Source organism: Vespa mandarinia, chromosome 8 (genome assembly GCF_050613455.1).
Source record: "Vespa mandarinia isolate Hongniang chromosome 8, ASM5061345v1, whole genome shotgun sequence".
Taxonomy (NCBI): Eukaryota; Metazoa; Arthropoda; class Insecta; order Hymenoptera; family Vespidae; genus Vespa; species Vespa mandarinia.
In genome coordinates this window covers 2052501-2067500 of record NC_140817.1, presented here as the reverse complement: position 1 = coordinate 2067500, position 15000 = coordinate 2052501, and the positions used below count along the sequence as shown (strand labels likewise).

Here is a 15000-nt window from a genome sequence, read left to right as displayed (position 1 = left end):
CTGTTAATACTTCGTTGACGTTTTCTAATTATTCTTACCGGTTTTACAAATTATTCCTTTTGAAATGTCTCCTGTCGCATCGTCCCTTGACATTCCACGTAGAAGAGCACGGTCTTTTACCTCTACCGACTCCGAAGCCTTTCTAATCATCCGCCATCATGTTACAAGATGTGTTTAAAATCTTTCCTCTCTTTCACTCTGACATTCATATTGACACGCTTCTTTTTGCGCTACTTGCAAAATCACTTACTCTACGGGATATCCTTTTTCCATTCTTTTTCTTCTTCTTCTTCTTCTTCTTCTTCGTCCTCTTCTTCTTTTTCATTTTCATTTTTGCATTTCTTCATTTTTTTTTTATTCTTTTATCTCTTCATTCTCTTCTTCAAAATATCAAATACATACTAAATTATACTTTCTTTTACGAAATTTTCTCGTACAACTTCGTCGAGGATTGAAAAGAAGGGGGAGAAAAGAAAAGAAAGAAAAGAGAAAAGAGCTTTCGATAAATTTGATCAATCAAAGCCAATCAAATTCTTCGGAGGAGTTAATAATTCTTTTTTTTTTTTTTCTTTTTTTTTTTCTTTTTCTTTTTTGTCTTCCTTGATCGAGAAAAAAGAAACCGTCTATTAAGATTGGAAAAAGAAAAATAGAAAAGTAAAAAGTAAGCGTAAGATTAAATTAAAAGGAAGAATTAATAAAAAGATAAGAAAGAATAAAGAAAGAAAGTGAACGAAGGAAAAGGAAATATCTTGAAAATATATAAAAGATATCAGTAAAAAAAAAAAAAAAAAAAAAAAAACAAAAAATTGCACTCATGTCACGTATGAACGTTATTAATTATTTGTTAAAATTGTCTTACGACAATTGAATGTATCATTTTTTCTTCTACCTCTTCTTTTTATCTTTCCTCTTTTTTTCTTTTCCGTTTTCTCTCTTTTCTGTAAGAAATGCAAAACCTACGACTCATTCTTGTCTAGAACACCCGACACTTTCACATTTGCTAAAACGAGTTTAAAGGGGAAGAAAAAAAAAGAAAAAAAAAAAAAAAAAAAAAGAAGAAAAAAGAAAAAGAAAAAGAAAAAAAAAACAACTGACTCCACGATACGCTAAAGTAAGTCGATCATTTTGGCGCGAGACGTTTATCGTTTTCTTTTCTTTTTCTCCTCTTCTTTTTTTTTTTCTTTTCTTTTTTTTTTCTTTCTTTTTCATTGTATAAATAAGGTCAATAAAAGAGTGTACAGATTTATGAGACCGACGAATAATATATTTAACAAAAAAAAAAAAAAAAGAAAAAAAATCCGTACATATTATTATATAATACGTACTAGAGAGGGAATGGCGGGTGGAGGTGGAGGGGGAGGGAGGAAAATAAAAGAACAGAGAGAAAAAAGAAAACCGAAAGACAAAAAATAAGAAAAGAAAAAGAAAAACAAAGAAAGCAAGTAAGCAAGCAAGCGAATCCAATGGAAAAATCGTCGCGTCGTAGCGAAACAAAAATAATTGGCCGAATGAAAAAAAAAAAAAAAAAAAAAAAAAAAAGATAAAAAAAGGGCGATGATAATAAAATAATCAAGGTGTAAGATAAAGAATAAATAAAAAAAAAAAAAAAGAAAAAAAAAAAACGAATAAACGAAGAAACGTGCCAGACAAGATAAGACAAGACAAGACAAGAGACAAGACAGGATAGGACAGAACAGAACAGGACAGGACAGGATAGGACAGGATAGGATAGGATAGGATAGGACAGGACAGGACAAGACAAGACGAGACAAGACAAGACGAGACTAGTAGACGATTCGAATGGTAACGATAAGAGACCGACCAAGTTCGTTTCTTTACCTTTTTCAAATCGGCTCGCGAGAATTGCGTAGACACAGAGAGAACTATAAGGCTTGCAATAATTAACGCGGCGAGAGGTACGGGAGGAAACGAAATTCTTGGAAGAGCAAGTCGGTGCCGGTCCTAAATGGGCGTTCGTTTCGTTAACAAGGCCGAACCAGGTAAAATTGTGCTACACGGCCGGGCGTCTTTTTCAATCGTTTTCAACCGATGCTCTCCGGCGTGTTCGTTTCTGAGTCACGCTTACCAAAAACAGAATCGCCCGTGTAAAGCCAATTACATGCTGGCGTTCGTGGCATTAGCGAGAAATGTTTCTCTCTCTCTCTCTCTCTCTCTCTCTCTCTCTCTCTCTCTCTCTCTCTCTCTCTCTCTCTCTCTCTCTCTCTCACTCTCCTGATTTTTTTTTCCTTCTTCTTTTCTGTATTCTCTGTATTCCTTCTCTTTCTCTTTCCTTTTTTTTTCTTTTTTTTTCCTTTTTTCTTTTTTTTTTGGTTTTTTCTTTTTTTTTTTTCTTTTTCTTTTTTTTTTTTTTTTTCTCTCATGGATAAGAAATCTCACGGCGACAACTACGACGACGAGACACTCTTTTATTTATAATCATCGGACGCGCGCCTTTTATTACGTAAAACTTTACTCTCCTCCATCTAATATTCTCGTGGACTTTTAAAACTATACAAGTATTTATTTATACATACATATGTATATATGTGTGTGTGTGTGTGTGTGTGTGTGTATGCATATGTATATTTATATATATATATTCGGGTCACGCATTATCACATGTAGTAAAACAAGAGATGATTAAATTTTATTTTAATAATAAATGGTTATATTCTCTCGATATGATCATGTAACGTTAATGACACTACTTATTCTTTTTTTTTTTTTTTTTTTTATTTTTTTTTTTACTTTTTTATTTTCTCTTTTTTTTTTTGGGTGGATGGGGGGAATTTAACTCCAAAAGAAATTATTATATTACCACTCGTGCGATTTATAATAAACGTCAAACGTACGTATGTATATTTCATTGTGTAATATCGAAAATTTTATAGATGTAAATAAATTTAATCCATACGTGGATCGTATTTAATTAAATAAAATGTATTTCTTTTATTTATAATATTTATTTATTTATTTATTTATTTATTTATTTATTTATTTATTTTTATCCTTCTTTTTATTATTTTTTCTTTCTTTCTTCAATTCCAGGTTCGAGATTTAGTCGAGAGATGCACGTGCCCGACACAATTCCCAATGATTCGTGTATCCGAAGGGAAATATCGCATTGGAGACACCAAAGTTCTCATATTTGTTCGTATTCTACGTAGTCACGTTATGGTACGTGTTGGAGGTGGTTGGGATACACTAAGTCATTATTTGGACAAGCACGATCCCTGCCGATGCAGAACTTGTAAGTTTATTAACAATTAAAATCGATTTATTTTATATGTCAATTAAAATCAATTCGAAATAATTTCATTGATTCCTTCATTCCAGTCATATTTTTTGTTTTTCTTTTTTTTCTATATGTACGTAAAAATTTGCTAATTTTAATCTTATCGCATACTTTTCTAAAATATGTCGTATTCAACAAAGAAGAAAAAAAAAAAAAAAAAAAAAAAAAGAAAAAAAGAAAACCAATCATAATATAATTGTATTTTGATCGAACAAAATCGATCATTTTAGCTAGCACCTTTTCACCTATTAAAATTCTAATTTCAAAAAAAAAAAAAAATAATCGTTGAGGGTTATTTTACGTAAATTAACTTGTACAATATTATATATATCTTAGTATATCGAAATAATATTATATTTTCGATAGTTACACATTTCAATTACTATTTAAATGCTTGCTATTCTTGTCTTTTTATTTTTATTTTTTTTTTTTTTATGTACATATAAAAAGAACGTTGAATACGACTATGAATAGAAAAAAAAAAAAAAAAAAAAAAAAAAAAGAAAAGATTTCATTGAAAACAAATATGCGTACATAAATAAAAATAAAGATAAAAGAAATATATATGTATCTGTGTGTGTGTGTGTGTGTGAATTTTTGGTTTTCTTTTTCAGCACATCGTTCGATGATATCCGCAAAATTAATTCAAAAGGCCGGTGGCTCGTTCGATCTCGGGAGTGCGCAGGTGCATTACGAAAGGTAAATGTCCAGTTGATTTTCAACCCTTTTAAAATTACTAAGCCAATCAAATTATTCTCCATTAAAGTCAAATTACGATCTCTATATCTTTCCTTCCTCTCTCTCTTTCTCTCTCTCTCTCTCTCTTTCTCTCTCTCTCTTTCTCTCTCTTTCTCTCTTCCTCTCTCCTACTCTTTCTCTCAAATACGACTTTACGTATCTCTCCAATTCGGATTGTTATTTTCTTGAAAAAAAAAAAATATATATATATGTGTGTGTGTGTATATATATATATATATGTATTAAAGTCTTCGATAATGTCATGCTCACCTTGATAGATTTAATAGTATTCTTGGAATGGGATCAAGAGACAACGAGATGATAATAGCGTCGATTATCGATTCCGTTTTCAAAAGGAGACCTTTCATTAGTTGCGTTATAAGGAGAGATCGATCTTTCCTTTAATCCTCTCGTCGTTTAGTCATACATAAATATATATATATATATATATAGATACATAGAAAAGTACATATACGCAGTTTTCTCGATTTCCTCGAACGATCTGAAGAACATGTCGTTAATCCATAAGTCGGCATTCATTTTCATCGATTCTATTCTTATGGAATAAGTAGAGTTGGTGGTGAACGTTGGAAAGACGGTATATATTGAGGGTTGGTGGGGGAGGGGTTGGAGGGAGACAGACGAATGGTCATAGATTTCGTTGAATGATACAAGTAAACTTTGTACTTCGCTCTTTTTTCTTTTTCCTTTTTTCTTTTTTCTTTTTTTCTTTTCCTTTTTTTTTTTTTTTTCTTTTTTTCAACGCAAATTCCGTCAATATAGAGTCAACGAATTATCGAATCGTATAGATATAAAGAAAAAGAAAAGGAAAGGAAGAAAAATAAGTAGTAAAAAGAAAATTATATAATAGGCAAGAAGATCCGTAGAGAGAGACAGAGAGAGACAGAGAGAGAGAAAGAGAGAGAAAATATTGCGTGGGGGAACTTGAAAGAAAAATACATTGGGATGATTGTTGACGTAGCTATTGCGATTCTCGTTAATCGATCTATGGTTACGATATGGACGAATAGTTTACACTAGGAGATATATCAAACAATAGCTTGATATTTATTCATACGAGTAAATCCATCAGGATATATGCTCATCGGTATTATAAGAATCATATTAACAGAGAATGTATATATCCTTTGTTCGTATAAAAGAAAAAAATATGAGAGAGAGAGAATGAGAGAGAGAGAGAAAGAAAGAAAGAGAGAGGGGGGGATAAAAAAGAAAAAAATGTCCAAACGTTTGCAACAATTTTCAACGTTTACCACGTTGATTCATAAATCGATCATTCTTATATTCCCTTTTTTTTCTTTTTTTTTTTTTTTTGCGATTACTTATAGATCACCTCCAAGGACTCGAAGAAGTTCCGCGTCGAGCGTTGGTTCTTGCGCTGGGACGACGTTGCAGAATCAACAATCGGCAGCAGCGGCTGCGGCAGCGGCTGCGGCAGCTGCTGCAGCAACTACAGCTATTGGTACTGTTGGACAGCTGCACGCGCCCAGAAGCGTTTCAAGCAATCGCTCGAGATCGCCCACACCTCAGCAAACCAACAAGCATCATCATCAGTATCAACATCCACACCAATATCAACATCACCATCAACAACAACAACAACAACAACAACAGCAGCAACAGCAGCAGCAACAGTTGGGAGATGATCAACAGAAAAAGATAAATCGTTCGAGGAGTCCAACTCCACAAAGGAAATTTTTGAACAGTCCGAGTCATCATCAACAAGGTACAACTATTGGTGACTTAGGGAAACAAAGATCAAGGTCACCCACTCCTAAGGTAATCTTGAGATCTAAAAGTCCAACTCCTAAGGTGGATCAACATGTCAAGATCGCCAATACTGTCGTTGATTCACCCAGAAAGATCTTCAATGACGATTCTCGAACTCTCGTCGGTCAGGCCAAACATTCGTCGGTGAGTTTATTTTTTACAAATAAAAAATTATAATACATCCGAATTCTCTCGTTTAATAAGTATTACGAAGAACGTAATCGAAACGAAAGAATTTTTTTTTTTTCTTTTTTTTTCTTTTTGCGAAAGACGAATAAGAAATATTAACATTGTTTACGTCGCCTTATATCTTTTTATATATATGTATATATATATATCTCTCTCTCTCTCTCCTTTTTGTTTTTTTTCCCCTTCTTTTTCTCAGACTATGTTATTCAAAGAGATAACATCAGACTTTATACTCCGCATACGCGGTACCCTCTTGTACGTGGTAAACATATAAATAGAAACTCTCCCGTGGACGTGGAATGTAAACAGTAGACGAATTTATTCCTCGACATAATGGAAATCGCGAAGGTGCACCAGTAGTATTAGTATTAGCAACAGCAACAGCAGCAGCAGCAGCAGCACCAGCAAAAGCGAACGGGCTATTCATTGTCAAACTTTTTAAGGGAGAGGGAGGGTTATATTTTTTGCGGAGGGAAGCAAACTTTATACGGAATGTTGATGGGTTTGAAATTCGCTCTTGATTAAAAAAGATAAAAAGAGAGGGACAAAAAAAAGGGAGTGAGAGAGAGAGAGAGAGAGAGAGAGAGAGAGAGAGAGAGGAAAGGAAATTGGCACGTTGTTGAATTCTCTCTCTTAAAAAAAAAAAAAAAAAAAAAAAAAAAAAATAAAAAAAAAAAATGAAGGAAAAAGAAGTTCGCCGCTCGAGTTTAAAGAATGAAAGAAAGAAATTTAATCCGTCGATAAAGAGAAGTTAAGTATAAAAAGAGACAAAGAAGAAAGGAAGGAGGATAAAATAAAAATAAAGGGGGGAGGAAAAGAAAGAAAAAAAAAAAAAAAGAAAAAAAAATAATAAAGAAAAAGAAGTAACCGGAACGTGATTCCTTTTATTCCGTAGGATCCGAAGAGAGAGTTGCACCAGGAGATCAAAGCGAAAGTGCCGCTTTCGGAGGAGTTCACGAGGAGATACGTGGTTGATGGAGGAGTAGCACGTAGGGCGGTCGAAAGGGAAGACACACCGAAATACGAGCCAACGATTTACAATTACAAGTGCCGAGAGGATTCGAGCAGTCGTAGCCCTACTCCAAGTCCGCCCGCCATTAAGGAAGAACCGGCATTGGAAAGTTTTACAAAGGACACAACCACGGTCACCTCCAATGTTCATTACGCAAAATCACTTCACGGGGATGGGGAACATTCGGACAATTGTAGCGAAGTATCAGACGAGGGCTATCGAAGCCTCGGTGCCGTACAATCATCAACCACGGCCAATGGAAATTCTGCTTCGAACGTTCAATCATCACCGACGGTTGCCGATTCTCAAAGTGAGTTTTTAGTTTCTTAGTTTTTCTTTTTTCTTTTTTTTTTTTTTTTTTTTTTTTTTTTTAAATACATTATGACCAATTAAATGGACACCCTTTTGACGGGACACCGACGTGAGGAAGAAAATATTGGTTCTCTCAAATGTCTATTCGTATCTAAACAATTTTGCAATGTAAAAGTAGTTAATTAATCCAAAAAAAAAAAAAAAAAAAAAAAAAAAAAAAAAAAAAAAAAAAAGGAATTGATTTTACGAATCGTCGATCATTATAACCGTTTAATTTTATCCTGTCCTTATACGTATCATCCTTTTTTTCTTTATCAAGAAAATAAGGTTTTCAAGTCATGCATGCCTGTCTCTCGTCATAATTTCGATATATTTGTATTTTATTATTTGATTTTAAAGAATAAAATGACAAAGGTCGTCTTATTTTGTCCGAGTTTTTCTTTTTTTCTTTTTTTTTTTTTTTTTTTTTATATCTATATATATACATATCATCTTGAAAAAGAAATGAAGAAACGAGAACTTGTTAGTAGCAGTCAAGATCGTCGTTCACCTTTTTGTTCTTTTCCTTTTTTTTTTTTGTTTTTTTTTTTTTGTTTGCTCCTCCTTATTCTTACGAATCGCGAACAGTAACAGTAACAACAACAACAACAACAACAACAACAACAACAACAACAACAACAACACGACGACACACGAAAAGCAAGCTTATAAACGTTAGTCACACTCGTTTCGTAAAATTTAACCTCACGAAAAGATTGCGCCCACCATATTTTACTACTTACATACATAAATACATACATACATATATATATATATATACATTCATACATATGTCAGAGAGTTAGTTACCTAGCAGAATATAAAGGGGCGAATGCGAGGAAAGAGATCGCCCACGTTATCGACCGACTTTTGCTTTGGTAACAATCTTATTCGTTTTATTCTTTTCTCTCTCTCTCTCTCTATCTCTCTCTTTGTGCGTGCGTGTGTGTGTGTGTCTTTTTCTGTGTATATTTTTTTACTTGTTTTCTTTTCTTTCTGCTTTTTTTTCTTTTTTTTTTTTTTCTTTTTTTTATTCTTTCTCTCGCAAACGATCAGTATAATAAATCGTAGTCGATTTAACACTTCTCCGAGAGAAGTGCTTTCACTTAAGTATTTCGGTTTTTTTTTTTTGTTTATTTTCTTTTTTTTTTTTTTTTTTGTTCATTTTTATGTTTTTTTTTTTTTTTTTTATTCCAGTTACCTTTTATAATTTTTCACTCGTCGTTTTCGATGACTCGTTAACTGGGTTACATGGGATTAGGATACATAGACAGATTCCAAAATGAGATTCGAGATTCAATTCGGATAATCGTGACGTTAACACGATGATCCTAACGCGAATAATTGTTAATATATTAACGGACGGATGATATATTTTTATATTGTTATTATTATTATTATTATTATTTTATATTCGAAGTTTTAAGAAAAAAAAAAAAAAAAAAAAAAAAAAAAGAAAGACAGAATATAGCGAAGCGAACAAAGTAAAAGATAAATCATTTCAAATTTTATATACGATTCATTGTTACATACGAATATGATTGTTATCAGAAATCGTTTTGACATATCAAAAAAAACTTATATGTATTGTCTGGCAAGAAGGTATATTTGAAAAAAAATTATTTAACTTATATCAGAGAATGATCGATTACGATAATGTGTCACTTACGTTATTTTTTCGTACGTCATAAAAAAAAAAAAAAAAAAAAAAAAAAGACAAAAAATAAAATAAAATAAAATAATAATAATAATAATAACAATAATAATAATAATATTGTATCAATTCAAATAGAAATTAATACGATATAAAAATATATATTTGTACGAAAGAAAAGGAGAAAAAGAAAAAGAAGGAGGATATATTAGGTTGAAAACTATGAAACCGGGTTTTTTTTTTGTTTAGTTATTTATTCAACGTTCGTTTCATAGTTTCCAACCTAATATCTACGACATAGAATTAGATCGATTTAATAATCATTGATTAGATATCGAACGTATGTATTTAACGATCATGAGAGAAAAAAAAAAAAAAGAATGTTCGAATAATTTGTGTATCTTATTCTATGAACGTTATAATATAATACGATATCTATCCCATCTAATCCCATGTGGAAATAATGAAAGTATATAATCGTGCAAAACACAAGAAGTTAGTATAGTTTGCTCGTTACGACATCGGAATAAAATTAAATCTAAACGCGGACGAGATCGTAGTTCTTGGATAAAACGCTCCTGTGACAAATAGAAAGTGACGAGCAGGCTACGTCTCGGTGGAAAAGAACGGCGAGGGAAGGATGGAGGAAGAGAAGTAGAAATAAATAAATAAAAAAAAAAAAAAAAAAAAAAGAAAAAGAAAAAGAAGAGATATCGTTTAGAGATAGAAAATTATCATCGCATCTTGATGAGGCCAAACTACTTGCTGACGTAATTTACGCGTTACGCGATCGACCCACTCAAAATGCTATATGTGTATGTCTGTGTGTATATATGTGTATATATATATGTGTGTGTGTGGGGGGGAGAAGGGGAGAGAGACTTGAACTTTCGTTATTTTGAACTTTTCGCTCATTTTATAGAATTCTCTCAATTAAAAAGAGAATATTCGCCGTGAGATCGTTCAAATTGATAAAATAATATGGCGTTTAATATTAATTTTATAATTTTCGCATAAACGAATATTCCGAATCGAATCGATTGTCATGAATAAAATCGTATCTAGTATCGTCGATACGTTATCGTTCAAAGAGTCAATCGTAAAAGGAGTTTTTTCGAAAGGTAATTTTATTTTTAATTAATTCTTTCTCATCGAATCGATTCTTGGCACTTGATAAAGAATCGATTGAAATAGTTAGAACGAACGATTTTCTCTTTTTTCCCTACGAATTATTTAATAATTTTAATAATTTTAATAATTTTTTTTTTCTTTTTTTTTTTTTTTTTTCATATAAGCACGCACGCGTATGTGTATACGTGTGTTTTAATAATTTGAAAAGCATCGTGAATCGATTATCGAGATCAATGCTCATTTTTTTTTTCCTCGATCCACATTAATACTAACTCGTCGTTTATCTTCCGATATATATGTCACTCGCGTTACAACGAAGATTAATTCGGATCTTAAATAACTTTTTCAAGTGATATACATGCAAATGACGACAAGTACGTCTTACTTGAAGTGTGGTCATTTATTTTCTTTTTTCCTTTTTCATTCTTTCTTTCTTTCTTTTTTTTTTTTCTTTTTTTTCTTTCTTTTTTTTTCCGTAAAGAATTCTTAAGTATAATGAAATTATCGATAGGATTAAAAATAAGATAAGACGCGTTAATAATGAATAATAATGATTATCGAATGGAAAGGAAAATGTTTGCATTTATAAATTACGAATTAATTTATAACAAAAATTTGTACTCGTATAAATTCTTTTTTTTTTTCTGACCACCCTATAGATACGATTAAATATTCAAAGTACACAAGAGACCGCTTGCAGAGGTTGGCCTGACATTTTAGTCGGGGCGACGGATTATATGAAGGATAGCTCGGAGCGTGGGCGATCTCCAGCAACCTGTCCTCGGAACAATCGCCAATGGTCGATCCTCGATAACGCTTATAAACTCGCCTTGAATACACCGAAGTTATATTTGCGAAGAGGGTACTCGACACAACACGAGTCGACTCAACTCAACTCAACTCGACTCGACTCGACTCGACTCGACTCGATTCGAATCGAATTGAGTAGAGTCGACTTGACTTGCCCTCGACCGTATCGAACGTGTGAACGTATATCTGTATGCATCGGGACTGTTGCAGTATCGAAAGCAAAAAGGAAATGAAAAAAAAAAAATATATATATATTATGTATAGAGAAAGAGAGAGAGAGAGAGAGAAATATTCGCGATATCGAGAATCGAATCGATTTCTATCACGAGAGATAAGATTTTGTCAAGGAAGGACGATGATTATGTCTCTCTATCTCTTTTTAGACGTTCAATTGATTTGTAAATATGTCAGCGATGTCTTGATATATATATACTTGATATATGTATTTATGAAAATCAATTTTCAAATCGACCTTTGAACATCGGTGTCGTTTTTTCTTTTTTTTTTTTTTTTTTTCTTTTTTTTTCTTTTATTCGATTGATCTTTCTTTTATTTTTATTTTTATTTATTTATTTATTTATTTTTTTAATTCGTCCCCCATCAAGCGAAGAGAAGAACGTGTATCTAACGAGTTCTAAAACGAAATATCAAAATACCAAAAAAAGAAAAAAAATTATAGAAAAAAAATTATAGAAAAAAAAAAATGTTTTTTTCCCTTCTCTTTCTTTGCTGTTTCAGAGCAACCCACGAAAACGGAGCAGCAAAACGAGGAGAGATCCTGCGTAGAAACTGAAAGTATCGAGACTGGTCTACGAAAGACTAGAATAGGACCGGGTAGTCCATTGAGAGCTTCACCAGCTAGAAGCGTGGCATCATCTTCCGGTGATAGAACGCCAAGAGCTGGTTCGGTAATACGAGAGAACAGTAACGTATCGAGAGCATCGTCGGGTAGCAGAACTCCAAGAGAAAGTAATTCAAGTCCCGAAGGTAGTCCATTGAAACGTGGAACGATTAGAAACAGTTTACGAAAGCCACCAACTGGTAGTCTGAGTAAAGCTTCGGCGTTACCGAAGTCCAGTCATCTTAGCACCAGCGGTAGTAATACGTGGAATGGTCGACAGGCTAGACAGAGGCCTAGTTTGCAATCCGACACCTTTTTGAATCCACAAGGATCGGCAACCTGTGCGACTACGCCGAGCTTTTCGAGAAAGAGTACAGTAAGACAAAGTCTACCGAGGCCTGCCAGCAACAACGGTGGACCACAATACGATAGAAACGGTCGTAGAATTAAACAATCGGCAACTGGTTCTCTTCAATCGTCACCTACTAAAGTGGCCAATCCATTGTTGGAACAGATTCTACAAAAAGTTGGCCATTTGCGGGACGATCGTGAGGTTGTACAAAAATTGCAGGATCTATTAAGGGATTATCAGGTTAACAGTCTTGGTGAGAATGATCCCACCCTTGATTTTACAAGAGCTTGGATAGACGGCAATGGAACCGTTGCTCTTCCTCAGGATAATCAAATAGTTGCTAGCCCAAGAAAGGATCCCAAGGCTGCTTCGGAAAGGGGTGGCTTCTCAAGGATACCAGCGCCCATTTACAAAAGGCCCATGTCCGTCGCCTCGGACAGCGTCTGAGAATGGTCCTTTATCCTTAAACGGGAAAACAATCATCGATCATCGGTTATATCATTTCGTAATATACCGATTCGGTGATCCAACGAAAATTATATTTTTTCCTCTTGAATTTTTCTTCTTTCTTTTATAACGACGATAATTAATGTTTCATCGTGAAAATAATATATACGTACGTACATATATATATATATATATATATATATATATATATATATATCGTCTCGTTTGTCTTTCACGAAGCTATTAGATTTTTATTTTGTAACGTTTAACGAAAAGAAAAATTTAAGATAAATCTCGTTTAAAAATTTTTTAATGGTGCACGGGTTAATCGGTATCTTACGAGAAATGACGATGATATATATGCGCGGATATTAATGATAATTACGATGCCGGTGCTCGGACGATGATGGTGCTTGAACGATACGCGAATATATTTCGATTTCGATTTCGATTTCGATTTCGTAGAAACCTCGGTGTTTAGATTTGTCGAACGAACTGAATGAACGAAATCAATGACGAGATTCGATTATCGAAGAACGGCTAAAATTTTAATGAAGGTATTTGCCGATCTTGCGTATTATTACTATTAATTACTATTATTACTATTACTACTACTACTACTACTAACTACTACTACTACTACTACTACTACTACTACTACTACTACTACTACTACTACTACTACTACCACTACTACTACCACTACTACTACTACCAGTACTACTACTACTACTACTACTACTACTATTGCTGCTGCTACTATTGCTGCTACGATAACTTCCCAATCGAACTCGTACTTGAAAAGGGACGACTCTCCTCTTCTTTTCTTTTTTTCCACGAACGAAACGAGTCTAATCTTTCGATTATATTATATTGACTGATTGATTGATTGATTGATTGACTGATTGATTGATTGATTGATTGATTGATTGATTGATTGATTATCGACGGTGAGAAAAATAAAAACAATAAAGAAAAAAGGGGAAGAGAAAAAAAAATTGCAAACACGATAAATCAATATATACCGTATAATCTTTGAATCGATCATTCTCCTTCGATAAGCTCGACCCACGAGATTATCATTGACGAGCTATCGAGAACAGGTGTAAAGGTAAGAGCGAGAGAGAGAGAGAGACAGAGAGAGAGAGAGAGAGAGAGAGAGACAGAGAGAGAGAGCGAGAGAGAGAAAAAAGAGAGTAGGCTCGTTTCGTTGAAAAAGGAGAGAGAACACTTGCGCGTTTCCGTGGGTTCGGCTCGACCCTTCAAGGTCGATCACTCGAAAACTCGAAGGTGTTGCGCGTCACGAGGTGCTTTTTTTAGATTAGTAAGCGAGATCAACGATGACGACGATGACGACGATGACGACGACGACGATGACGACGACGAACTTCATGATCCTCTCGGTTTTCAATTTTTCCAAATCCAAAAAGTTTTCCTCGTTAATTATAACAATATAATATTAAAATATTTTTACGATATTCGTTTTAATCATTAAATCCCATACTTGTTATCAATACGTTTATTTACTTTTTCCTAACCTTTATCTTTCATCCTTTACGTCTGACATTTCATTTTTTCTCCTCGAGAAAAATATTCAAAAATTTTCTTAACCAAATCACACATACAATACATATAAATGCAGACGTACAATCAGAAAGACCTTGCTCGTCGTCGATCGTCGTCATCGCTCGCGATCCGTGTGTTTATTATTGAAATTAATTTATTAATTATATAGTCTATCGGTTGTATTTATTGAACAGAGAGATAGATAGAGAGGAAAAGAGACAGAGACAGAGACAGAGAGAGAGAGAGAGGGAGGGGGAAGGGAGGGAGGATTTATTTACACGTTAAGACCTCGCTTACCTGGCCGATCGTACGACTGTGGTCAAGGACAAAGAGACGCGAGGATGGACGGGTTTTCGATAAAGAAGGAGCTCAGAAAGGAAAAAAGAAATACAAAAAAAAAAAAAAAAAAGAACAAAAAAAGAAAACAAAATAAAAGAGATTACAATTATTCGTCCCTTTTTCTTTCTCTCTCTCTCTCTCTCTCTCTCTCTCTCTCTCTCTCTCTCTCTCTCTTTCTCTCTCAATTGTAAGTCTCGCTCTCGTTTCAAACGTTGTCGAATATTTCGAAGGAAGTGAATAATTTAGAATTGTCTGGGGGCAAAAAAAAAAAAAAAGAAAAAAGAAATATCCTTCCTCGTGTTCGAAAAGAAAAGAAAAAAAAAAAAAAAGGATGAAAATTTAAATCATAGTCTTTATCGAGAAATTTTAATCGTATTATACGTAAATACACGTGCATTTACGCGCGTAAGTATAAGCATTGACACCCAAGCATTTACATACACTATTTTCACTTTATTCCTCCTCCTCCTCATCCTTCTCCTCA

General features: G+C 33.5%; 1 protein-coding gene across 10 annotated transcripts in view; it reads left to right on the top strand.

The window, feature by feature from the left end:
• Positions 1-15000, top strand: part of LOC118449471 (GAS2-like protein pickled eggs) — a 91437-nt gene that overhangs the window by 73451 nt on the left and 2986 nt on the right. For all 10 annotated transcript variants that reach the window (XM_035884064.2, XM_035884084.2, XM_035884047.2 and 7 more), the window contains 5 exons: positions 3049-3250; positions 3910-3994; positions 5383-5968; positions 6909-7335; positions 11710-15000. The exon at positions 11710-15000 is cut by the window's right edge and continues 2986 nt beyond it. In XM_035884064.2, the coding sequence (XP_035739957.1) occupies positions 3049-3250; positions 3910-3994; positions 5383-5968; positions 6909-7335; positions 11710-12611 (2202 nt within the window). In that variant the 3' untranslated portion in view covers positions 12612-15000. The remainder of the gene's footprint in view (positions 1-3048; positions 3251-3909; positions 3995-5382; positions 5969-6908; positions 7336-11709) is intronic.